The sequence below is a fragment of the Vicia villosa genome, unplaced genomic scaffold (genome assembly GCF_029867415.1).
Source record: "Vicia villosa cultivar HV-30 ecotype Madison, WI unplaced genomic scaffold, Vvil1.0 ctg.002321F_1_1, whole genome shotgun sequence".
Lineage (NCBI taxonomy): Eukaryota > Viridiplantae > Streptophyta > Magnoliopsida > Fabales > Fabaceae > Vicia > Vicia villosa.
In genome coordinates this window covers 200,491-228,280 of record NW_026705894.1, presented here as the reverse complement: position 1 = coordinate 228,280, position 27,790 = coordinate 200,491, and the positions used below count along the sequence as shown (strand labels likewise).

At 35.3% G+C, this 27,790-nt stretch overlaps 1 protein-coding gene across 1 annotated transcript; it reads right to left on the bottom strand.

Moving 5' to 3' along the window:
* Positions 1-4,994: 4,994 nt before the first annotated feature.
* LOC131638481 (dof zinc finger protein DOF3.5-like) lies at positions 4,995-6,290 on the bottom strand. Its single transcript, XM_058909039.1, has one exon. It carries the CDS (start codon positions 6,166-6,168, stop codon positions 5,335-5,337), a length of 834 nt encoding a protein of 277 aa, XP_058765022.1. The 5' UTR covers positions 6,169-6,290; the 3' UTR covers positions 4,995-5,334.
* Between the last annotated feature and the right edge of the window lie 21,500 nt (positions 6,291-27,790).

The window sequence follows — 27,790 nt, the reverse complement described above, 5'->3', positions numbered from 1 at the left end:
CCCTTCAACGCTTCCAAATAACCCTCCTTAACCAGTAGGGCTTTCATCTTCACGCGCCACAGACCGAAATCATTCACTCGATGAAATTTTCAATCTCATCCTTTGTTGAAGGCATCTTTTCCATGCTCACCGCACCAATTTGTTGTGAAAAGGATGTCTTGATGAACAAAGGATAAATTGTTTCTTTGTTATCAAGAAACACACAAGGGTAGAAAAGATGATAAACAAGAAGAACAACAAGGATTGGTTATAATTGCTATTCTTTCCTTTCTCTTTAAAACAAGATTACAAGTTACAAGAATAACAAATAACCCTCTTACCTTAAATTAGGATTTGCAGTATGCAATGATGAGAGACTAGTATGCTATTTATAATAAAACCTAACATACTAACTAATGGACTTTTTCACAAATACCCATTACAAGTCAACTTAGGGTACAAGTTAACTTAAACAATTGAACATAACAAACATGCTCAATTCGAAATACTAATACCCCTAGCATTTCAACACCCACATACTATAACACACTTCGACTACAGTATGTAGGTCTTCGACAAAATCTCTGTTGAACCAGAAGCTACCCTTCGACACACTAGAGTTCAATCCAATTCTCACAAAAGACATAAGACATAAATAGTAGAGAAGGAGATTTGGGAGAGATAAAAGTGAGGGAGGAGATGAAGAGAGAAACGAGAAAAAGATAGGATGAGAGATGATATTTTTGTAATTAAAATTTATTTTTATTTTATTTTTAAATAATATTTGTATTTTTGAAAGGTAAATAATAATATAAATAAAAGAACGAAATAGTACATACAATATACAAATGAGTAGGCATATAACATAAGATAGGCAAAAAATTACAACAACAAAATCGAATAAAAACAAGAGGAAAAAACTACAAAGTGAAAAACTAATAAACTACCACAAGTCGGACTCTAGAACAACTGCCCTATAAGAACTACACCCCAATAAAAATAAATTTAGAGCTCAAGGTAGTTGGATCCCCACCATCGAATCAAAAGCTACTTGGGAAGAAAGAAGGAAACATACACACGTCCAATCTGGCCTTACATCTCGGTCAGCTATTGATTAATTAGAATGATATGGTTTTAGAGCTATTTTGTGAAGGTGCGAGAGATTTTTAGTGAACTATCCAAAAACCTTTTTCAAACTAAAAAAATATTTTTTTCTCCACTTGTTTCATGATTATTGAAATACTAGAAAAAATAGTCTCATTACGGACCCTTCAAATAGTACAAATCACAGCAAGCCAAATCATAGAAAACTCCATTGACTTCGCTCTACAACCTAAATCAAGAAAACTATTAAAGAGAAAGCTAAGATCCCTATGAAGTATTATTTGTCACCCCAATCATCTAAAAATCATATATCAAATACTGATAACTAAATCATAAGTGAGAAACAAATGAGAAGCCGACTCGACAATGTAAAGCTGACACAGAGTATAAGCAGGGTCCACAATCACATTTATCTTAATTTACTGAAGAGTACAAATTTATATTTTTATCTTGTTTTTTACTATCTATTTTGTCTAATCTCATGATCAATTTCGAAATCAAATATAATATAATAAAAGTTATCATGTTTAATGCTTTGCTTTTAATACACTATAGTCACTTTACAATTTTAACATAATTTTTTAATATCTGCTTTACTACTTGTTACTCTTTTTTCTTTTAATTTTTTTATTTTATTCTCATAATATTATACGGTTACATGATTATCATTCTCATATATAAATTTAATTATATTTATTTGTAATTTATATAAATGAATTAAAATCATTAATGGAATGTCCGAACCTGGAAGGAATTCGCTCCAGAATGGCGCTGAATGTGGAAAAATTATAGGCAACATGTCCTCGACTTCCGTGTTAGTGATACTGAAATGAAACCATCAAGACAATATATGAGTTAGTACAGATCTGTTACCACCCCTGATTTATTTGTGGCTGACCCTTACTACTTAATAGACACGGCCAACAAAACTACATCATCCCACAACAACAACAATACCCACAACAACAACAATCTCAACAACAACAATACCCACAACAACAACACCAACGACAACAACAACAGTACCCAGAACAAACTCAATACCAGTACAACTCCCAACAACATAACTACCAAAAGTACAACCCATTCCAAACTCAGTCTCAACCACTTTACCAACAGCAAGACCAATACCAAGAACACAACCCATATCAAACTCAGTCCCAACCACTATTTCAATCACGCAGGCAACCACCTCGCTAAAATCATAGACGACCCACCCATTACCAAGAGGCAGGCTCCTCTAGATCATTCAGCCAACACAACGAGGCTGATTCCTCAAGAATCCAACTAATTCCCGACTTGGGTCCACATGATGAATGTGATCGCCGCGACCCACTAATATCACAAGCCTCTCACTACCGTAACTCATATGGCTACGCAACACCAACCAAAATATTTGCCTTTTATTAAGGCAGAGCAAGTTCCGCCGAGTGCTACCAACCAGAAATCATAACTCCACCTCCTCCCCCACCACCATTTCAAAGCTATGAGGAAATGGGTAACCGACTTTACGACAGTCGGCTTCTGAGATGTTATGGTGGCCTTGACGATTTCCTTGACACCGACCTTATTGACAACACAATTCCAAGGCCATCCATACAGACACAACAAGAACCACAAAGGGGAAAGGTGGGGCTCGCGGCGTTACACATGTTCCACGTGTTCGGATAGCACCTAGATGCGGAACCGACGGTCGTTACGGTGATGAGAGACACTAATCGTATTTTAATTTTCCCTTTATCATTTGTTGTTTTTGTTGTTTTCCAATGTATCTGTCAGTTTAAATTAATGAAATTGTTTGTTTCTATTTTTTTTCCAATCGTTGAATCAATATTTGTTAAAACAAAAAAACAATTACACTAAGGCGCCATCTGAGATAGCAACCTTAATTTAGGGACAACATTGGCGCCATCCCAGATGCCGCATACACCTGAAAAATTAAAGGTAGGCGCCATCCCAGATGGCTCATGCACATGGGTGCCCTACCAAATTTGGTTATTTGTGTAAATTTTCCCAAATTATTGTTTTATTTTAATTTTTTTTAAACATTGTTATTTTAATTTTTTTTCACATATGGGAGTAAGCTAAACTATTTGTTTAATAATATTTTCAAAAATATACTAGTAGTATTTCTTTTTTATCAACTCCAAGTCAATCGTGGGGTTTTATTGGATCATGTGTTGCACACAGTTTTTTGCAGGTAGTTGCTCACTTTTCAAGTCTCTAGTTTAAAAAATTTGTCAATAAATAAATAAATATTCAAACTTTGAATTTTCCTTCAAATATTAAAAAACAGTTATTGCTCAAGTTAAAGGCCAGCTCTCGTTAGAAATTGTGTGGTTATGAATTTCTTCGTGTTATATCTCCTACCTTTCATTTAACATTGAAGTCAAATGTATTTTGTGAACATTAATAATAAATAATTGTATGCATGTGAATCTAGGAGAAATAGAGACTAGTTGTCTAGTTGCAACAATTTGGGTTAATGTTTCCTATCGGTTATTTCATGCATGAGTTGGAATATTAATTCATAGGGTCATTTGTTGAGAGTGACCTGGTTAATATGTAAATAGCATTGATTAGCATGATATCAAATTTCTTGGTTATTTAAATTTCATCTTCAATATAACTAACTACTTTAGTGGACAACGCATTAGTGAGTCCATGAAATTCAAGGTTCAAGTAATCAAAGGGACATATTGGAGGATAGTTTTAAATATAGAACTCATTGATTCAATGATTTTATAAAAAATGACAACAAAAAAAATGAGATTGTCTAAAAGAAGAACTCATCAAACATGTTATAAAAGAAATATGGTTGGGTCATGTGCAGTTGAATAGGTTACAGTCATTGTTGTTTCATTCAAAAAATTTAGAAATCATATCTCAGACTCAATGGGTGGATTATAATTTGTAATGATCATCAATTAAGACACTAAATAATTTAATTGCAATAATGGATAGGGGTGATAATGAAATATAGAGAAAATTTTATTTTATTTTTAAATTAATAAAAAATTGTCATTAATTGTTTGGAAAAATTACATATATTAGTTTTTATATAAAAAAAATTATTACTTTAAGTAATCTTCTATACTTTTTCTAATCGATTTTAAGTCTGCATTACTATGATTACAAAATATTATTCATTTTAAATAGAAATGTTTAACATTCGAATGAATATATTTTTTGGCTTTATACCACCGGTTTAGTCCGGCTCGGGGGCGAGTGGTTCCATCCCCAAAGTATTATTCATTAAACCGGTTCGGGGACGAGTGGTTTCAGCATCAATCACCACTGTACCAACTAACAATTGGTTAATATGAAAAATATTTAGATATATATAAACGTAACACTTAATTTTATAAACAATCAATTGCAATTTTTTTATAAATTAAAAAATAAAAATAAAATTTTTTTCTCTCTTTTATTATCACAATCCCTCCATAATTCTAGTTAAAAAATAAATTAAATTTAAAATTTTTTCACTTCTTATTGATCGTTATTAAAAATATTAATATATATACATGCAAGTATTATCGTATAATATTTGATTTTAAGTATTTAGATCATCTACAGTTTTTTGTTTTTCTTTTTGAGTGATCTCTCCTTTTCATAATTCATTCGGTTGATTGATACATAAAAAAAATATGAGTATGGCAAAAAAATTGAACTGAGGCCAGGAAATTGTTTGAAGTTAGATGAAGAATAACCACATGCACTTCTTTCTGTAATCAAAAGCTATTCCATTAATCAAACACATAAAAAGAAAAATACAATATAAGTATAAGATAGTAGAACCAAAAAAGCTATTACATCAACCACTTTTGCAAATGGAAAGCAACATAACCTTAACCTAATAAGCTAATAGAAAATTAACCCAAACTCAAACACTCTATGTGTCGCTATAGTATGTTTATCAATATATAATTTGTAACTATAAACTCTCAAAGACTGTATTTGTTTACAACTTCCAATTATTTTGTAGTAATAAAAACCATATTCTATACACCATACAATGAGTATAAAAACAATAAGAAAATCGAGAAAAAGGTAGATTAGTTCGGTTGGTACGGATTCATCTCAACTCGTAAGAATATCAGGGTTCAAATTCTCGTATCATTTTAGAACTTTGTTCGACATCCATTATGTCTTAGGGTTTTTTCCGTCCATGTTTAACATGATTCAGACCCAACTCACCTAAACTTTTTTTCATCATCGCACGATACGATAAGAAATGAGAATATTTTTTTAACAAGGTCTAGAAAAAGAAGCATCCCTAGGAAAATCAAAAGGGCTCCAATTACCAACTAACAAATCTGCATGATGAATTTGATCAAGACCAAGTGGTGATGGTGGTGGTGGAGGTTGAGTGACTTGAAATGGAAGGTTCATCATCATTTCAGAATTGGACCACATCACATGATCATCATGTGATGATGAATCCTCTTCACCAGGCAAAGGTGGTAGCTCAAAGTTCACACTACCATCATCATGAACTCTATCTTTTCGAAGCGTCTGCATAGATTCGAGTTCGAACTCACCAAAATGTGTTACCACTGTGGACGTGGATGGTACTAGTAACTGTTCTTGAAGATTCAAACACCCTTTGAAACCATGTTCTAGTTCCGACAAATTCAAACTACTAGAACCAACTTCAACATTCGATAACAACCTCGAATTCTCTAAAGAAGGGTCGAAACTGATTTTTTGAGAACCAGGCTTTTGATTAAGGAAATTTGCGTAAACTAAAGCAAGATCAATATTGGGTTTATGATATTCAGCAACCAATGTAGAGGAAGTAGAAGATGAAACATTATTAGTCCTTAAAACAGGATCATGAGAATGTTGTTTTAACAAGGTTTTGTTATTGTTGTTGTTACCTCTTCTGTTTTTTCTGCAGCCACCACCAACAGGGACGTTTCTGAGGGATCCACCTTTTGTCCAATATCTTCTGCATCCTTTGCAAAAGTATCTTGGTTGAGTTAAGCTGTAGTTGTTGTAGTAGCAGAATTTTGTGTTGGAGGAACCACATCTTGGACAGTTTGGTGATATCTCAGTTGTAGCTTTCCAACCACTCTCCATGTCTGCATCAGTGTGATATAGAAAAGTGTTGTATATATTGCTTTATACCTCTCTTTGTATTTACTTGTTTGTGTTTGGGGAGTGAGAGAAAGAGAGAGGAGGGTGTTTAGAGAAAGTGACTATACTACATAGTTGAGTTATATATATGTGATACTCACTATAACTAGTACTAATTTATGTGAGCTGTATAAGTTTATAGGACATACATGAATTTAAGCTAATAATAGAGTTTTAAAAAGAGTAAAAAGTAAAATGTTGGTATCACTATTTTTTGTCTAATAGATTAAATACAAAAAATTTATTTATTAAGGATGACAAACCAGCATGTTTATGTCGGTCTCATTTAGTTCTGTAGTTTTCAAGAAAATGAAGTGGGCGGCACAAAACGCATATTGTTGAGAGCGTAGACTTAAAATTATAGTTCGTCTCGCAAAAAATTAAGGCGGATGGGTATGTTGGAACTGCATCTTTAAAGTCTAAAAAATTATTTAAAAAATTTGTTAATGTCTGCACGCGAAAAAAACCAAAAAAATTAAGTGGAGTGGATATATTATATATTGCGGGTTTAAAATTTTGGTCTGTTCTGTAAAAATGTGTGAATAAAACATACATAATCAACAGACCGAACTCGTTTTACTACTCTTATATGAGATGTTGTAGATTTAAACTTACACTCTTAAATTACTTTGTCTGTCCCAAAATAAGTTTTATAATTGACACTTTCATACGGCTTAAGAAACCGTAATAAATAAATGGAGAGAAGAGTGACTTTACCAAATTATTCTTATTAATTACTCCCTCCGTTCCTTTTTAAGTGTCGTTTTAGAAGAATTTTTTTGTTCCTATTTAAGTGTCGTTTTATAATTTAATGTTATAATTTGTCAATTATACCCTTATTTTCTCAATAACTCTACCTCACATTTTTCAATTAGTTATTGGAAAAAGAGAATGTATGACTGAATTTATTTAGAAAGAGAAAAATAAATAAGGGTATGATAGGAAAAGTAACTCTAATAATCCACTATCTTGGTTGGCGAGCTTTTTGCTAAAATGACACTTAAAAAGGAACGGAGGGAGTATTGATTAATTATTGATGTATTCAAATTAATGTTAACTAAGAAAAAAAATAAAATATCAATAAGAATTATTAGAAAATATAATTGAAAGATTAAAAATAAAATTTCATTAATCTAAAATATAAAAAAATTATTATTATTTTAGGATGGAAGGAATACTATTTTTGCCATATATACCAAATGAGGTGGCTTTACCTATTTATTTAATGGTAATAACTAATGTAGTATCGGTGAAGTTTGAGTTCTCAAAGCACATTATTGAGTGTTGGTGTGCACATGAGATGTATGATCTTGGAAATGTATATGTATTCATGCACATGAACATGCATAAGGTAAATAAGCCAGGTAGTGTGCCACTTAACCGTAGGCTGATATAGGGTGTCGGTGTTCACGTGGCATGATATTATTGGTTTAGATGAGGGTGATTTGGGAAGCAAAGCCATCGAAAGTACAATTTCAGGTTCCTTTCAACAAAAGACAGATTATAGATATCAACACATTCCTTCAAAAGGGTAGCATCCCAACCTCACAATTGTCACTAATCAATTACTATCATCATCTATTGCTTCTTCACTACTTAGTAGCTAGATACTCACTCTTTTAATTAGTGACATGTATGAATTTTTCAAGTGTTTAAGCGAAAAACTAGAAAATATAGATATAAAATTAAAGCAAAATGGGTAAAAATAAATAAAAATTGAGTAAAAAATTTGTTTGATTGATTATATTTGCTAAAAGAACTTTATAAGTGTGGTATTTATAGGAAAATTTAGTCATACTAACAACAATGGTGTGGTGTGAAGAATTAAATTTTGCTCGATTTAATTATATTTGTATTGCTTTACTTTTTTCAGTACTAGATGTACGTGACGCCCCACATTCGACTTATTCTTTCCTCTTTTATTATATTTTAGGTTTCTTTAATTCACATATGTGATATTCCTTTATAATGCGGTTCCATATTAATAGGAATATCAGTTATTGATATTACAAATAAGTAACATGAGCAAAATGTCAAATTATCTAGGTTTACTTGGTTTTGATTGACTCTTAACATTTCTCTTGCTCTTATGTAGCTTAGTAGAAGAAAGATTCAACTCATTTGTATACGTCTGCTTTCATAATCGCATAATCTCCCTTCAACTAAACGATAATTCATCTAATCATAAATTTGATTTGCTTGTCTATTCCAGCTAATAAATTATTTATTTTTAAGTGAACGAAAATTACTTGCATGTGTCGACACATACGTGTTTCGTGTTGGCACATGTACTGTTGTTTTAAAGCTTGTAGCCTCTGTTTGTATGTGTCAGCTCATCCCTCTATATGTGTTGACACATGCTGCATAAATCACTCTATGTGTTGACACATACATGTTTTGTGTCGACTCATGTGCTATCATTTTAAAGCAAAAACTCTTTGTTTCTTTGTGTCAACTCAAAAACCTTATATTGGTCAACTTGTGCAATTGCATGAGTTGACTCATGACATGCTACAGGTCGACACATGCATCAATGTCTACCATCATGCGTCGACACATAACTTACATGTGTCAACACGTACTGAAGCCAATTTTAAAAATCAATTTTCTGTTGAACTCTAGGTCTTTCTTTTGCCTCCAAGTCTCACACATATATATCATACATGGATCCTTTTCAACTTGATGAAACTATAAACACATATTTGATTGCTATTCATCTGCAACCTTGCACCTATGCATACACACAAATAAAGTACAAATAATTATTCAATATTTGGGTTCCATCTAGACTCGGTTGATAACGTTCAATTTAGGTTGGTTGCAACCTAAGGTTGGGTTGAGAATCAATGGGATTTCATCCGAAAAAACTGAGTGTTTGTCCTCCAAGATCATTGTGGATTTGGGGGTTATGTTAATAAGAAAATCGAGTTGGATTTTTCCTTTATGATCTTGGTGAACTGAAGGTTTTGGACAGGATTCATGAATTGGGTTTGATCGAGTGAAAGCTTTGAAGAAGGGTGGTGTCTGTTAGAACAAGATTTGTTCTGATCAATTATCTTAGTTTTGATGATAACAACAAATATGAATTTTGCTTAAGATAATATGGTACTCTAATCCAATGCAATTTCCTTTTCAGGAAATATATATAAAGAGTACGCATAATTCAGCGCTCAGAAGCTTTGTCTCAAAGGGTTCAGCATGCAACATCAGAACATGGTCTGGCAAGACATCAGAAGATGGTCGAAGCAGAATCAGAACATGGGTCTATGGAAGCATCAGAAGAACAAGAGAACAGAAGCACTGAAGTTCTGATGGTATCACGCTCAGAAGCACTTCAAGGTCAGAAGATCAGAAGATGCTTTGCACCAAGCTGTTTGACTCTGATGATATTCAAACGTTGTATTCACAAACATCAGATCAGAAGGAAGTACAAGTGGCAAGCTACGCTGACTGACAAAAGGAACGTTAAAAGCTACTAAAGGCTACGTCAGTAGACACAGCGTGAACAAGGCTCGAGGTAGTTGACAAAAGCGTATAACATTAAATGCGATGCTGTACGGAACACGCAAAGCATTAAATGCACTCAACGGTCATCTTCTCCAACGCCTATAAATATGAAGTTCTGATGAGAAGCAAGGTTAACGATCCTGAACAAAACAACGCCTATTAACTTGCTGAAACGCTGTTCAAATTCAAAGCTCAGAATCTTCATCTTCATCAAAGCTCACTACATTGCTGTTGTAATATATTAGTGAGATTAAGCTTAAACGATTAAGAGAAATATCACAGTTTGTGATTATAGCTTTCAAGAAGCATTTGTAATACTCTTAGAATTGATTACATTAAGTTGTAAGGAACTAGAGTGATCGTGTGGATCAGAATACTCTAGGAAGTCTTAGAGGGTATCTAAGCAGTTGTTCCTGGAGTGATCAGTGTGTGATCAGAAGACTCTGGAAGACTTAGTTGCTGACTAAGTGGAAAACCATTGTAATCCGTGCGATTAGTGGATTAAATCCTCAGTTGAGGTAAATCATCTCTGCGGGGGTGGACTGGAGTAGTTTAGTTAACAACGAACCAGGATAAAAATAACTGTGCAATTTATTTTTATCTGTCAAGTTTTTAAAGCTACACTTATTCAAACCCCCCCTTTCTAAGTGTTTTTCTATCCTTCAATTGGCATCAGAGCGCCGGTTCTAAGGTGCAAGCACTTAACCGTGTTTAGAAAAGATTCAGGAAGAGAAAAACGCTTCAGTAAAAGATGGTTGATGAAAGTGAAAAGTCTACACCTGCATCTACATCTGGCTCTGCTGAGCAATACAACGGTAACAATGGTTATACTAGACCGCCGGTATTTGATGGTGAAAACTTTGAATACTGGAAAGATAAACTGGAAAGTTACTTTCTTGGTCTAGATGGTGATCTATGGGATCTTCTGATGGATGGTTACAAACATCCAGTAAATGCCAGAGGCGTAAAGCTGACAAGGCAAGAAATGGATGATGATCAGAAAAAGCTTTTCAGGAATCATCATAAATGCAGAACTGTTTTGCTGAATGCTATCTCTCATGCTGAGTATGAGAAGATATCTAACAGGGAAACGGCCTATGACATATATGAGTCCTTGAAAATGACTCATGAAGGAAATGCTCAAGTCAAGGAGACTAAAGCTCTAGCTTTAATCCAGAAGTATGAAGCCTTCAAGATGGAGGATGATGAAGACATTGAAAAGATGTTTTCAAGATTTCAAACTCTTACTGCTGGATTGAGAGTTCTTGACAAGGGATACACCAAGGCTGATCACGTAAAGAAGATCATCAGAAGCTTACCCAGAAGATGGGGTCCTATGGTGACTGCATTCAAGATTGCAAAGAATCTGAATGAAGTTTCTCTGGAAGAGCTTATCAGTGCCTTGAGAAGTCATGAAATAGAGCTGGACGCAAATGAGCCTCAAAAGAAAGGTAAGTCTATTGCATTAAAATCCAATATCAAGAAATGCACTAACGCTTTTCAGGCTAGAGAAGAAGATCCTGAAGAATCAGAATCTGAAGAAGAAGATGAATTGTCTTTGATCTCCAGAAGGCTAAATCAACTCTGGAAGACCAAGCAAAGGAAGTTCAGAGGCTTCAGAAGTTCAAAGAAATTTGAACGTGGAGAATCTTCTGATGACAGAAGATTTGACAAGAAGAAGGTCATGTGCTATGAATGCAATGAGCCTGGACACTTCAAGAATGAATGTCCAAATCTTCAGAAGGAAAATCCCAAGAAGAAGTTTCATAAGAAGAAAGGTCTTATGGCAACCTGGGATGAGTCAGAAGATGATTCAGACTCTGAAGATGAGCAGGCCAACTGTGCGCTGATGGCGACAGAAGATGACGGATCAGAATCTACATCAGAATCAGATTCTGAAGAGGTATTTTCTGAACTTACTAGAGATGAGTTAGTTTCCGGTCTAACTGAACTTCTGGAACTCAAGTCTCAGATTAGTCTCAAATACAAAAAGCTGAAAAAGCTATTTGAATTTGAAACAAAGAAGCTTGAGTTGGAGAATTCTGAATTAAAAGAAAAACTTTTAAAATTATCCAATAATGTTGGATCTCCTTCTGATTCAGAACAATCCACTCCTAGTCTAAACCATATTCTGAAAGAATATGATTTAAGTTTCAGGAAGTTCTTATCTAGAAGTATTGGCAGAAGTCAGCTAGCTTCTATGATATATGCTGTGTCTGGAAACAAAAGAGTCGGCATTGGTTTTGAGGGTGAAACCCCATACAAACTTGAACCTGTTGATGAAATGAAATTCACATACAAGCCATTGTATGATCAGTTCAAGTATGGCCACTCCCATGATATTAGGCACACTTCACATGCTCAAAGTTTTCACATAACACACACCAAAAAGCATGTGACACAACCTAGGAAATATCATGAAACTCACATTAAAAATTATCATGCTGTTCCTCCTAATGCTTACAATGTTAAACCCAAGTTCAATCAGAACTTGAGAAAATCTAACAAGAAAGGACCCAAGAAAATGTGGGTACCTAAGGATAAGATTATTCCTATTGCAGATATCCTTGACTGCAAAAAGGACAAAGCACAACATGTCATGGTACCTGGACTCTGGATGCTCACGACACATGACAGGAAGAAGGTCTATGTTCCAAGACCTGGTGCTTAAGTCCGGAGGAGAAGTCAAGTTTGGAGGAGATCAGAAGGGCAAGATAATTGGCTCTGGAACTATAAAGTCTGGTAACTCTCCTTCCATTTCTAATGTACTTCTTGTAGAAGGATTAACACATAACCTCTTATCTATCAGTCAATTGAGTGACAATGGTTATGATATAATCTTTAATCAAGAGTCTTGCAAGGCTGTAAATCAGAAGGATGGCTCAATCCTATTTACAGGCAAGAGGAAGAACAACATTTATAAGACAGATCTGCAAGATCTTATGAGTCAGAAGGTGACTTGTCTTATGTCTGTTTCTGAAGAGCAGTGGGTCTGGCACAGAAGATTAGGTCATGCTAGTTTGAGAAAGATTTCTCAGATTAACAAACTGAATCTGGTCAGAGGACTCCCTAATCTGAAATTCAAATCAGATGCTCTTTGTGAAGCATGTCAGAAGGGCAAGTTCTCCAAACCTGCATTCAAGTCCAAGAATGTTGTTTCTACCTCAAGGCCATTAGAACTCTTGCACATTGATCTGTTTGGCCCAGTCAAAACAGCATCTGTCAGAGGGAAGAAATATGGATTAGTCATCGTAGATGATTATAGCCGCTGGACTTGGGTAAAATTCTTGAAACACAAGGATGAGACTCATTCAGTGTTCTTTGATTTCTGCATTCAGATTCAATCTGAAAAAGAGTGTAAAATCATAAAGGTTAGAAGTGATCATGGTGGTGAATTTGAGAACAGATCCTTTGAAGAATTCTTCAAAGAAAATGGTATTGCCCATGATTTCTCTTGTCCTAGAACTCCACAGCAAAATGGGGTTGTAGAACGAAAGAATAGGACTCTGCAAGAAATGGCCAGAACCATGATCAATGAAACCAATATGGCTAAGCATTTCTGGGCAGAAGCAATAAACACTGCATGCTATATTCAGAATAGAATCTCTATCAGACCTATTCTAAATAAGACTCCTTATGAATTGTGGAAGAATAGAAAGCCCAACATTTCATATTCCCATCCTTTTGGATGTGTATGCTTCATTCTGAACACTAAAGATCATCTTGGTAAGTTTGATTCCAAAGCACAAAAATGTTTCCTTCTTGGATATTCTGAACGCTCAAAAGGCTACAGAGTATACAATACTGAAACATTGATTGTAGAAGAATCAATCAATATCAGGTTTGATGATAAGCTTGGTTCTGAAAAACCAAAGCAGTTTGATAATTTTGCAGATTGTGATATTGATATATCAGAAGTTGTTGAGCCAAGAAGCAACGCATCAGAAGCAGAGCTTCTCAGAAGCAAAGAATCTGAAGATCAAGTATCAGCTTCTCTGGAGGATCTAAGCATTTCTGAAGAACCATCTATCAGAAGATCATCCAGACTCATCTCTGGTCATTCAGAAGATGTCATTCTTGGAAAGAAGGATGATCCAATCAGAACAAGAGCATTCCTTAAGAACAATGCAGATTGTCAATTAGGTCTTGTATCTTTGATCGAGCCAACTTCTGTTGATCATGCTCTAGAAGATCCAGACTGGATAATTGCTATGCAAGAAGAACTGAATCAGTTTACAAGGAATGATGTTTGGGATCTTGTTCCTAGACCAGATGGATTCAATATAATCGGCACAAAATGGGTCTTCAGAAACAAGCTCAGTGAGAAAGGTGAAGTGGTAAGGAACAAAGCCAGACTGGTGGCACAGGGTTATAGTCAGCAAGAAGGGATTGATTATACAGAAACCTTTGCACCAGTGGCCAGGTTAGAATCTATTCGTCTATTAATTTCATTTGCCACTCAACATAACATCACTCTCTATCAAATGGATGTTAAGAGTGCCTTCTTAAATGGTTATATAGATGAAGAAGTTTATGTCCATCAACCCCCTGGTTTTGAAGACTCTATGTCTCCTAATCATGTTTTTAAACTTAAGAAATCATTGTATGGATTGAAACAGGCTCCCAGAGCTTGGTATGAACGCTTAAGTTCTTTCCTTCTGGATAATGGTTTCACTAGAGGAAAAGTGGACACTACTCTCTTTTGTAAAACCTTTAAAAGGGATATTTTAATTTGTCAAATTTATGTAGATGATATTATTTTTGGAACATCTAATGCTACACTTGGAAAGGAGTTTGCTGAGTCTATGCAGGCTGAGTTTGAAATGAGCATGATGGGAGAACTCAAGTATTTCCTTGGAATACAAATAAATCAAACATCAGAAGGAACGTATGTTCACCAAACCAAGTATGTGAAGGAACTTCTGAAGAAGTTTAATCTTCTAGACTGCAAAGAAGCCAAAACTCCTATGCATCCAACATGCATCCTAGGTAAGGATGAGGTAAGTAAGAAGGTAGATCAGAAGTTATACAGAGGTATGATTGGATCTCTTCTATATCTGACTGCTTCTAGACCTGACATTCTGTTCAGTGTTTGTTTGTGTGCTAGATTCCAATCAGATCCTAGAGAATCTCATTTAACTGCTATTAAGAGAATTCTAAGGTATCTGAAAGGTACTACTAATGTTGGTTTAGTTTACAGAAAATCTAAAGAATACAACTTAGTAGGATTCTGCGATGCTGATTATGCTGGAGACAGAATTGAAAGAAAAAGTACTTCAGGAAGTTGCCAATTTCTTGGAAGTCACTTGATCTCTTGGTATAGCAAGAAGCAAGCAACTATTGCTCTATCAACAACAGAAGCAGAATATGTCGCTGCTGCTGGTTGTAGTACACAGATGCTCTGGATGAAGAGTCAGTTAGAAGATTATCAGATATATGAGAGTAACATTCCTATATTCTGTGATAATACTTCTGCTATATGTTTATCTAAGAATCCTATTCTTCATTCAAAAGCTAAACATATTGAGATTAAACATCATTTCATAAGGGACTATGTTCAGAAGGGTGTTATATCTTTAAACTTTGTGGATACAGACCATCAATGGGCTGATATCTTTACAAAACCCCTGGCTGAAGATAGGTTTAAGTTCATTCTGAAGAACATCAGTATGGATTTATGCCCAGAATGAGAAGATGAGAAGTTCTTATGTATGAGTATCTTCTGAAATGAATGTGAATTTTTTTTTAATCAGAAGTTCTGATTGAAATCTTTTAGAAATTATGATTCGGTTATTACTAACGTTTCATTATCTAAGTTGATTCAGAACCTCTTTTAAAGCAAAACAGCTGTAACGTTTTATCTCGGGATGGTAAACCTGTCGTTACTATTCATGGATAAGCGCGCGTGCAGTTGAAGGGACGCCGACCATAGGTAACTGTGCTAGTCACCTCATTTGTCTTTATTATCTCTCCTCATGTCACGTAACATTAAATGCTATTCATCATTCGTTTCATTTTATTTTTTTTAAATACTCTTCAAACACTTCTCCTTCCCTCTCATATTTTCTCTATTCACTCTATCTTTTTGCATTCATATCAAACCCTAGCTGTTCATTATCTGCAAATCCATCATGAACTCTTCATCAAGCCCAGGAAATCATGAAAATGATCACAACAACAAGAGAAAAGCTGTTGAAACATCTCCTTCCAAACCCAAAAAGATAAAGATCACCTATGACCCTCTCAAGGTGAATCCATTCGAAGCAATGTTATCTGGAAACTATTCTAGACGTGTGTTTCAACCCCCTGGTGAAAGCCCTCCATCATCTCCATCTTCTTCCTCATCTTGTTTCCTTCTAGACTCAACTTCCTCTTCATCTAACCCTTCCTCTCCCTCAACCCATTCCGAAGAAATCTCTTCATCTTCACCCGCTGAGAATGTTGTCTCTGATAAAGATTGTGGAAGATCTGCATCAGAACCAAGTCTCCCTGACCCCTCGCCTGGAAGCCCAAGAAGCAGTCAATGAGGCGTTTCACTCCTTCATGGCATGCTGGCACAGACTTTGTCTTAGCTAGGGTCTTAGGATTTGGTCTTAGTAGTTTTTCTTTCCTTGTTGCATCTGCTTGTTAAACATATTCATGTAATATCTTTTGATTATCAATGAAAAGTTTCTTTGTTTTTACATTCCAGTGATTTTATTTGTCGTTTTATTCATCTGAATCTTTTGAAATATTCTTTTTGATGTTATGACAAAAAGGGGGAGAAGATAAATGATAAATGATTTGATTAATCTATCAGTTGCTGGGTAAAGCTCCCACACATTCACTAACAAGAACTGCAAGTTCTATATGGTTTAAGTGTTTTGCAGGTATAGAGAAGTGAAGAGAATCTTCAAAGCAAACACAAGAAGCAAAACCATGGAAACTGAAGCAAGCCGAGTGCTGTCAAGCTTCAGAGATCAGAAGCAAGAAAGAAGAATGAATCAGAAGCACTGATAATAGAATTTGATCCATATTTGTCTATTTGTTCTGACAAAATTCTATTTGCTCTGATACATTATTTTAGCCTATATGGCTCTGATACATATAATGTGTTCGAATATACATTTTATGTTCTGACTCGTTCATGCTGACTTTTGTAGTTTAGTTTTTGTTCTGTAACATTTCAGGATGTAGAGATGCTCTGATAATGCTCTGGTACATTCAACAATGTTCTGATACAAATCTAGCATGAAGTGATGTTGGTAGAAATTCAAGCTCTGAAGCTATCCGAGGGAAGCAGAAATTCAAAGCTGTGAATGTTCTAAAGATCCAGAAAACTCAAGTTCTGAAGCTGTCCTAAATGGAAGCAGAAATCAGAAGCTGTGAATGTTCAGAAGATCAAAGAAATTCAAGTTCTGAAGCTGTCCTAGATGGAAGCAGAAGTCAGAAGCTGTGAATGTTCAGAAGATCAAAGAAATTCAAGTTCTGAAGCTGTCCTAGATGGAAGCAGGAATCAGAAGCTGTGAGTGTTCTAGGGATCTAAGGAAATTCTAGTTCTGAAGTTGTCCTATGGAAGCAGAAGTCAGAAGCTATGAATTCTCTGAAGACAGAAGCTTATATGATCGTCTCTACCGAAATAATCAGGGAAGTCTTTTATTAAAGTTCTTCGAGTATTTATTTCAGGGGGAGATTATTTATCTCAGGGGGAGATTGTTAATCTCAGGGGGAGACATATTCATATGCTTATGCTATAGCTGTGCAATTTGTCTTTTGCCGTCTGTTCTTTCTGATCGCAAATTCATATCATTTATATATGTTTTTGTCATCATCAAAAAGGGGGAGATTGTTAGAACAAGATTTGTTCTGATCAATTATCTTAGTTTTGATGATAACAACAAATATGAATTTTGCTTAAGATAATATGGTACTCTAATCCAATGCAATTTCCTTTTCAGGAAATATATATAAAGAGTACGCATAATTCAGCGCTCAGAAGCTTTGTCTCAAAGGGTTCAGCATGCAACATCAGAACATGGTCTGGCAAGACATCAGAAGATGGTCGAAGCAGAATCAGAACATGGGTCTATGGAAGCATCAGAAGAACAAGAGAACAGAAGCACTGAAGTTCTGATGGTATCACGCTCAGAAGCACTTCAAGGTCAGAAGATCAGAAGATGCTTTGCACCAAGCTGTTTGACTCTGATGATATTCAAACGTTGTATTCACAAACATCAGATCAGAAGGAAGTACAAGTGGCAAGCTACGCTGACTGACAAAAGGAACGTTAAAAGCTACTAAAGGCTATGTCAGTAGACACAGCGTGAACAAGGCTCGAGGTAGTTGACAAAAGCGTATAACATTAAATGCGATGCTGTACGGAAGACGCAAAGCATTAAATGCACTCAACGGTCATCTTCTCCAACGCCTATAAATATGAAGTTCTGATGAGAAGCAAGGTTAACGATCCTGAACAAAACAACGCCTATTAACTTGCTGAAACGCTGTTCAAATTCAAAGCTCAGAATCTTCATCTTCATCAAAGCTCACTACATTGTTGTTGTAATATATTAGTGAGATTAAGCTTAAACGATTAAGAGAAATATCACAGTTTGTGATTATAGCTTTCAAGAAGCATTTGTAATACTCTTAGAATTGATTACATTAAGTTGTAAGGAACTAGAGTGATCGTGTGGATCAGAATACTCTAGGAAGTCTTAGAGGGTATCTAAGCAGTTGTTCCTGGAGTGATCAGTGTGTGATCAGAAGACTCTGGAAGACTTAGTTGCTGACTAAGTGGAAAACCATTGTAATCCGTGCGATTAGTGGATTAAATCCTCAGTTGAGGTAAATCATCTCTGCGGGGGTGGACTGGAGTAGTTTAGTTAACAACGAACCAGGATAAAAATAACTGTGCAATTTATTTTTATCTGTCAAGTTTTTAAAGCTACACTTATTCAAACCCCCCCCCCCCTTTCTAAGTGTTTTTCTATCCTTCAGTGTCTTGCAAAGGAGTAGCGTGAGACAGTGAATCAATTGGTATTATTGGGTGACAATAATTCGCAATTTGGATTCGACCGAGTGAAAACTTTAAAGAACACTGGTTTCTTGCAAAGGGGTAGCGCGAGACGGTGAATCATATTGGTATTGTTGGGCGACTTGATCGAGTCAAGATCAAGGGGAGAGACATTGGAAGGATCAACAACAAACTTAGGATTTGTATGGTTGAGTTTCTTCAATTCTCTTGTAAAAATAATATATTTGCATAGTAAGAATTTATCTCAATTCCAAATTGGAATTGGGGGCAGGTGTAGCCGCAGTAAGGACGATCAATGAAGTGCCTAAACAACTCCTCGTGTCCTCTTTATATATATATATATACATATATATATATATATATATATATATATATATATATATATATATATATATATATATATATATATATATATATATATATATATATATATATATATATCTTGCAATAAAATTTCCATTATCAACTTGTTAAGCACATTGATTGAGCAATTGGTTAGTAATAAGTTTTTGGAAAATTTTTTTATCATTGTTGAGTTGTTGATAGTCTTGCAATCACTTTGATAGTAATAGGATATGAATATCGACAAACTTGAAAGAAATTTATGAAAAATCAATCGCACACCAAGTGTTCGATAATTTGACACTTTATTATTTTGTGTTTTAATTAATTGGAAATTGGTTGGCTTGTGTCTGCTTGAACGGTTAATTTGAGAAGTCAATTGTTAATGTTGATTGTCGCATTGTCATACCATACACATTTGCACGTATCTGAGTTCTAATAACTTGTTCGATTTAGACGACTTTCGATCTAAACACGAAACTTCCGCTCCTCAAAGTTTACACTCTTTTCAAAACCTTTAAAACTTAAATTTTTAAATAGGGGATCTATTCAACCCCCCCCCCCCCTCTCTCTAGATAAGGTCTCGTCGTCTAACACTAGATCATCGAAGAGGGACAGAGGTAAGGATGTTTCCCATGAAGAGGTAAGGATGTTTCCCCGAAGTTGTTGTAATACTTCATCTTCATGGGGACTGTAAAAGCCAATGCATCTAACGTTGCGAGGAAAGATTTCATTGCGATACAATTGTAAGCGCTCTGCAATGAATCGCCAAGAAATACATGTTCATAGTCCTTTCGTCCTTCCCTTCTCAAACAAAAAATGAAAATTCCACGTCTCTGCTAGGGAGAATAGTGGACTCGTTGAACACCATAAGGTTCCTACCTTCTTATGGTTCAAGATGTCGATCTTGTAAGCTTAGATTCGTGAATCATTGGTGTACATGACATCACAAGAACTTTTTTAACAACAAGGATCCTTGATAATAAATGGTTTGTTGTTGGGGCAGTTACAACCAATGCGAGCATCGCATCAGAAACCTCGTCAACCTTCTCGTTGTTCTAGAACCCTAAGATAGGTTTGTCTTCTTCTTGCTTTCTAGTTGTCGCAGATGATTTTGAAGATCTTAGGTTGAATGTTTTTTGTTTAATTTCCCCTGGCCAGATGATCCACCTTTGATCAAAGATATGGCGAGGTAAGAGGGTGGTTTAAGGTCGATGAGCTTGTTGTGACTTCCACAAATGGATCAGACTTCATCGCCTTCTTTCAAACGAGATTGTTGTAACGATTCATGACTTTTTGAATCACAAGGCTCTGATCATGGAAATTTGTGTGAATCAGAAGTTGATTCCCATTAATGGCATCACTGTGTTGTTCAAGAATCTGAAACAGTTAAAGACGGGGTGAAATAAGACTCGAGTACGGTAAAGCGAGCTTCCGATGCGATAGATCGAGGTGGATCTAAAAGGTTAGGATTCCAACGTTCAAGTCTGTGAATGAATGAGAAGCAGTCTGAATATGAGAATAAATAGAATATATGGGTCTCGATGCATGAAGAGCTTTATATGTGGAAGACGATTAGATCTACCCCAAGTCATCCGGCGTGAGAAGCGGAGGACCCTTCGATTTAATTTGACAATGGACAATCATCTGAGAGCAATAATCGAGTGTTGATCTTTTAACTGTATAATCACTCGAACTTTAACAATCTAGCTCGTGCATTTAGATTGGATCTTCTCATAATTGAGTCTCTCCGACTTTGGGCATAAGGCTAGTTCGAAACAAATGTGCTAAACACTTGTCTCAACCTTGAAGTGGAGTTTTTTTTTTATGAAAAAACCTTGAAGTTGAGATGATACTAATGTTGCGCTTCTCTAAACACAAGTTTGTCTCTTGAGCAAGAAAGATGCACATGGGAGCTAAGTACTAAGCATTTTTAGAAGAAAGAATGTCTCTTCATCTTTCATCTCAACTCGATGATACGGAACTTTTCGTTGACTCTTATTTCTTGGATCATGGGCTTCTCGGATCATGCAATATTAAGATTTCATTGATATTCGTAGAATAATATATAAATAAATAAAAACGCAAATCATTTATTACTTGTTTTAAGTATAATAATCCTAAAATTCCTCACCTCTTCCCCATACAACCTGTTGTAATACAAAAATATGCAAGCGTGCATTTTGTTGATGGAGGGCTTTTACGTTAATGAGTCTAGTCGAATTTAAACCACATTCTAAATATACAAGAAATCTCTTCATTTAACTTATTCTTAACAAATGTGGCGCCTTACTCACACTTATATGTTTCATATATTATTATGAGAAAAAGATAAACTATGGACAAAAATTGTGTCACACTTAGAGTTCTGGCTAATTTTTTGTATTTCTAATTTTAGTTGTCATTAATTCAATATTTTAGTACTATTGAGAACCGGCAGGTAAGAGTCCATTTATTAGTTCAAATGTCACTCCACCAAAGTATTAAGACACGATAACAAATATGCAGCAGCAGATATAAATTTTTTTACACTTTTAAGAACCTTGAGGATCAACAACAAATAAAAGACAGCAAATAAACGCACACAAAAATACTGATATTTTTAACATGAAAACCCTCTCAATTTGAGAGTAAAAACCACGAGTCGTCCAGACCAAAGAAATAACTCTATTATAATCAATTGAGGTCTTAAGAGAGTCTTAAAGTGATTCACAAACAAGTGCTAACAACCACAAATCACAAAGCAAAACTAACTTACAAATAAGAATCAAAAAGCTGAAAAATAACTTAAATCTACAGCTCCAATGCGAGGCACATATCTCTCAGCTCAGACCTTGTTTTCAAATTCTGAACGGTCAAAACTTAGATACATGAGTCTCGAACATGCCCATAAAATTTCAGCTTGATCCGATAGTGAATGAATCAGGAATCGTCGATTTAGTGAGGCTGATGCAGAAAAAACAGGAATGAGTTTATCTCCTCTTTTCTCTCTTTTGAATCATTATTTTCTCTCTATCTCTCTTCACCCTAAATTGACACTCTCCACTTAAATAAATGAGACAAATGGGCTATTCATATTTGGGTTTTTCTCCACATAGAAGGGAACCCAAGCCTAACAAATCTCCCCCTCACAACTATGTGTAGGAAATCACCAAACCGACGATATCACAACAAGCTTCAAACTTCCCTCTTGGTAATACTTTAGTCATCATAACAGAACCATTATCAATTGTATGAACTTTAGCTAACTCCAACAACTTAGCATCAAAAACATCACGTATCCAATGATATCTCACATCAATGTGTTTGGATCTATTATGAAAAGTTAAACTCTTACCAAGATGAATAGCACTTTAACCATCAATAAATAACACATATTTTTCTTGAACAAAACCAAGCCCCTGCAAAAAAAAAATTCAACCAAAGTAACTCTTTGCATGCTTCAGTAATGGCAATGAACTCAGCCTCAGTAGTAGACAATGCCACACACTTTTGCAATCTGGACTGCCAAGCCACAGCTCCACCTACAAATTTAATCATATAGTCTGAAGTGGAATATCTGGAATCAATGTCTCCAGTCATATCAAAGTTAGAGTATCTCACTAGAGTAGGCTTATCTCCTCCAAAACAAAGTCTCATACAAGTAGTACCGCAAAGATACCTTAAAATCCATTTTACAGCATTCCAATGCTCTCTACGTGGATTTGAAAAAAAAATCTACTGATTGTACCAACAACATGTTCTATATATGATCTTGTACACACCATTGCATACATCAAACTACCCATAGCAGACGCATAAGGAACACGTTTCATATCAAACGCTTCATTTTCACTTGAAGGACTTTGATTAGAACTCAACTTAAAATGAGTAGCAAGAGGAGTGCTTACCTCCTTAGAGTTTTTCATTTTGAATCTCTGTAGTACTCTTTCGATATAATGTTCTTGTGACATCCAAAGTTTCTTCTCTTTCTGTCACGCATGATTCTAATGCCAAGAATCTGTTTAGTTGCTCCCTTGTCTTTCTGGGCAAATGACTCACCCAACTGCTTCTTTAACCTGTCAATAAGCATATCATCAATATATAACAACAGGATAATGAAGTCATCACTAGAAATCTTTTTAACAAATACACAATGATTTGAAGTAGTCTTATGATATCCTTTATCACACATAACAGACTCAAATTTCTTGTACCACTACCTTGGAGTTTGCTTCTACCCATATAAACTCTTTCTCAACATACACACATGATATTCTTTGCCTTTAATACAATATTAGACAAACTGATATCTTTCTTGCGTGTATTCTTTACCTTATCAATGTCTTCAATATTTTACTCTTCCATGAACACTATATTATGGCTTCGAATAAGCTTCTTCCCTACATAAGCATACAACTTGTAACCAAACTCATCTTGCCCATAACCGATGAAGATACATTATTTTGACTTTACATCCAACTTGGATCTTTCATCCTTTGGAATATGCACAAAAGTCTTACAACCAAATACTCTCAAATGATCATACTTGACATTCTTTCCAAACCAATTTTTTTCTAGAACTTCATTGTTCAAAGCAACAGTATGAGTGAGATTAAGAACATGCACCGCCGTGTAAAGTGCCTCACCCCAATAATGATTAGGCTGATTAACTTCAGAGAGCATACACCTTAATCTCTCAATTAGTGTTTGATTCATCCTCTCTGCTAAACCATTCAATTGAGGAGTTTTAGGAGGAGTCTTTTCATGTGCAATATTGTGATGCTTGCAATAAGCATTAATTGGTCCACAATACTCACCACCATTATCAGAACGAGCACATTTCAGCTTCTCGCGTGTCTCCCTCTCTACCAAAGCATGGAATTCTTTGAACTTCTCCAACACTTGGTCTTTTTTCTTCAAGGCATAAACCCATAGTTTCCTGGAACAGTCATCAATAAAGGTAACAAAATAAAGTGCACTACTAAAGGATTTTACCTTTAATGGACCACAAACATCATAATGTACCAATTGAAGCAACTTTGACTTCCTTGAGGGAGGATGTCTCTTGAAAGATACTCTAGTCTTTTTACCAGTCATGCAATGAGAACACTTCTCCAAATATGCATTCTTTAATCCAGAAAGAACATCTTTTTTGGCCAAAACACTCAGCCCCTTTTAACTAATATGACTAAGTCTTCGGTGCCACAAAGATGCTTCCATGTCAATAGCATTCACATTGTCCCTAGCAACCAAAGATTATGTCCAATACAATTTAGAAAGCTTCTCCCTTTTAGCCACAACCAAGTTACCTTTGTTGAGTTTCCACTTTCCAAAATCACCAGAAGTATAAGATGTGAAGAAATTCTTCCTTGGTGTAACATGCAATGTAGCACCACTGTCAATTATTCACATGCTCTCATCTGATACAAGATTAACAAACTCATGATCACAACGAATAACAAGATCATCACTAGTAGTCGTAGTAACACGGTCATCAACATGATCATCACGATCTCTTTGTTTGGACTTACCTTTCTTGCCTTTGTTATCCCTTTTCCAGTGATTACAATACTTTTATACGTGTCTTGTTTTGTGACAATAATGACACTCCATATTCTTGTATCGTGGCTTGGACTTGCTTATGCTATTCTCCCTACCACCCTTCGGTTCCTTTTTCTGACTTTTCCCCCTATTTTTCAGTGAAAAGTACCTCGGATTGGGATGAAGAACCATGTGCCTTCCTTCTCATCAATAAGAATACCACCCTTATCCGTTTCTAAAGAAACAACATCTCTAGAAGCAGAACTTGTAATAGAAACATAAAACGTCTCCCAAGACTCTGGTAAAGATAGTAATAGAAATAGTCCCAAAAGTTAATCATCAAATTTAATGCCCATTATTGACATCTGATCAAGGATCCCTTGAAATTCACTTAAATGATCTGAAATAGAAGTCTCCTCCTTATACTTCAAATTTATAAAACTATTCGACAAGAACAATTTATTATTCCTGATTTAGAGGCTTACAAGGACTATATCTTCTCCCACAAAGTTTTTGCATGTGTCTCATTAGCAATATGATTACAAACATTATCTTCTACATATTGTCGAATAAAATCATATACCTGTTGATGTTCAAACTCTCATTCTTCATCAGACACATAATCCGGATTTAAGGAACTAAAAACTGGTAAATGCAATTTCTTCACAAAAGTATTTCATCTTACCACTCCATAAATGATAATTAGATCCATTCAACAATACCATATTTATCTTTGTATTTGAACTCCATCATTCAAACAAGTAAAATAGCCCTTAACTAAAAGCTCTGATACCACACTGATGAGAAATTAAGGCACAATAACCGACAAATATGCATCCGATATAAAATTCCCCACACTTGAAGGAACCTTGAGGATCAACAACAAATATAAGACAGCAAATAACACACAAAAAGAACACTGATATTTTTAACGTGGAAAACCCTTCGATTTGAGAGTAAAAACCACGAGTCGTCCAGACCAAAGAAATAGCTTCACTATAATCAATTGAGGATATAAGAGAGTCTTAAAGTGATTCACAAACAAGTTCTAACAACCGCAAATCACAAAGCAAAACTAACTTACAAATAAGAATCAAAAAGTTGAAAAATAACTCAAATATGCAGCTCCAATGCGATGCACATATCTCTCAGCTCATACCTTGTTTTCAAATTCTGATTGGTCAAAAGTTAGATACATGAGTCTTGAACATGCCCATAAAATTCCAGCTCGATCCGATAGTGGACGAATCGGGGATCGTCGATTTAGTGAGACTGAGGCAGAAAAAATAGGATGAGTTTCTCTCCTCTTTTCTCTCTTTTTAATCCTTATTTTCTCTCTATCTCTCTTCACCCTAAATTGACACTCTTCACTTAAATAAGTGATCCAAATGGGCTATTCATATTTGGGTTTTTCTCCATATAGGAAGGAAACCCAAGTTTAACACACAATGTCCATCTTTGAAGCCTTACAGAGGATTCACGTCATAGATTGTTGTCTATTTATTGGACCATATTTTATGTTTCTTCATGTTACTTAACTAGCCTTTAGGGTTTGTTAGTTTCTATTTTGTAGGATAGTTTATTATTCTCCTTTTCTTGTATCTCAAGTCATCTCTTGTATATATATGGCCATACCTCTCTACTGTAATCTAAGTTCAATCATGCAAGTATATTCATTTCATATTATGTGATCAGTAGTGTGAAAACCACCTTTCTGTTACAATATTCATCTTCTTCCTTATCCCTTTACTCATTCCATTCTTGAATTTCACCTGCATCTTTCATCATGGTGATAGTGATAAAGAAGATTCATCCCCCCCCCCCCCGCAACCAAAACAAACAACGACAAGAACTCTGCTCTTGATCATTCAAGCCCCTACTATCTACATCCTGTAGAAAACCCATGCACAGTTCTTATTTCACCTCCATTATCGGAGAACAATTATGAGTATTGGAGTAGATCCATGAAACGGGCCCTCCTTAGCAAAAACAAAATCAAATTCATCAATGGCAAGATCACAGCTCCAATTGAAAGTGATCCTTTATTCGATGTGTGGGAACACTGCAACAACATTGTCCTCGCATGGATTTCAACATTCCTTTCGCCTGACATCGCACAAAGTAACATTTATGTAGACAACACTGCTCAACTGTAGACAGATCTCCAACATCATTTTTCCAAGACAGATCACTTCCGATTATCTGATATTCTCACCACATTCGTTTTATGCGCCAAGGTGATAAATCGGTCACGGCGTACTTTAATGAACTTAAAACACATTGGGAAGATCTTGAAACCCTTAGAGTTATTTCTTCTTGCACCTGTGGTGCTCATGCTACCATCAAGAAACAACGTGATATGGAATATGTGATATGCTGCTTCTTGAAAGGTTTAAATGAAAACTACAACACCGTCAAGTCTCGTGATAGAGACCTTTCCTGATGTTTCAAAAAATTTCTCATCGATCTTGCAACAAGAACGTCAAAATATCAGCTTCTTCTTTTTATGATAATCCCAAAGTTCTATTGGCTAAATCTCAAAACATGACTCCTAACAGATTCAACCCCAAACAAAACAAAGGAGGTGGCAAACCATCTTTCTACACAAAATCTTCAAATATTTCCAAAGTGTGTTCCTTCTGCAGCAAGACATGTCATATTGTTGATACCTGTTATTTCAAGAATGGCTTTCCCCCAGGTTTTTGATTCAAAGATAAAGTTGGATTCACCAACACGGTTGCCACTGATTCTCCACAATACCAACCCAACTCCCATGATGCCTCTCCTCAAGAAGAAAAAGTCTAGATCTCTCCAACAATGTACAATAAATTAGTGGCTCTCTTGAATCAAGTTGATACCTCAACTCCATCTGATTCTTATTCCATTAATACATCATCATCAAATTTGCACCAAACTTTCATCCATAGTAAAGTAAGTTCAACTCACAACACTAGGATAATCGACACAGGTGCAACTGATCATATTTGTTCTTCTCTCAATCTCTATTACTCATATCATGCTATTAATCCTATCACAATCAAATTACCTAATGGCTCTAACATTATCTCAACCATTTTTGGAATTGTTGCATTAAATGAGAATTTAACATAGCACCATGTCTTGTATGTTCCTACATTTACATGAAACCTAATATCTACTCATCAGTTATCTGCTAAC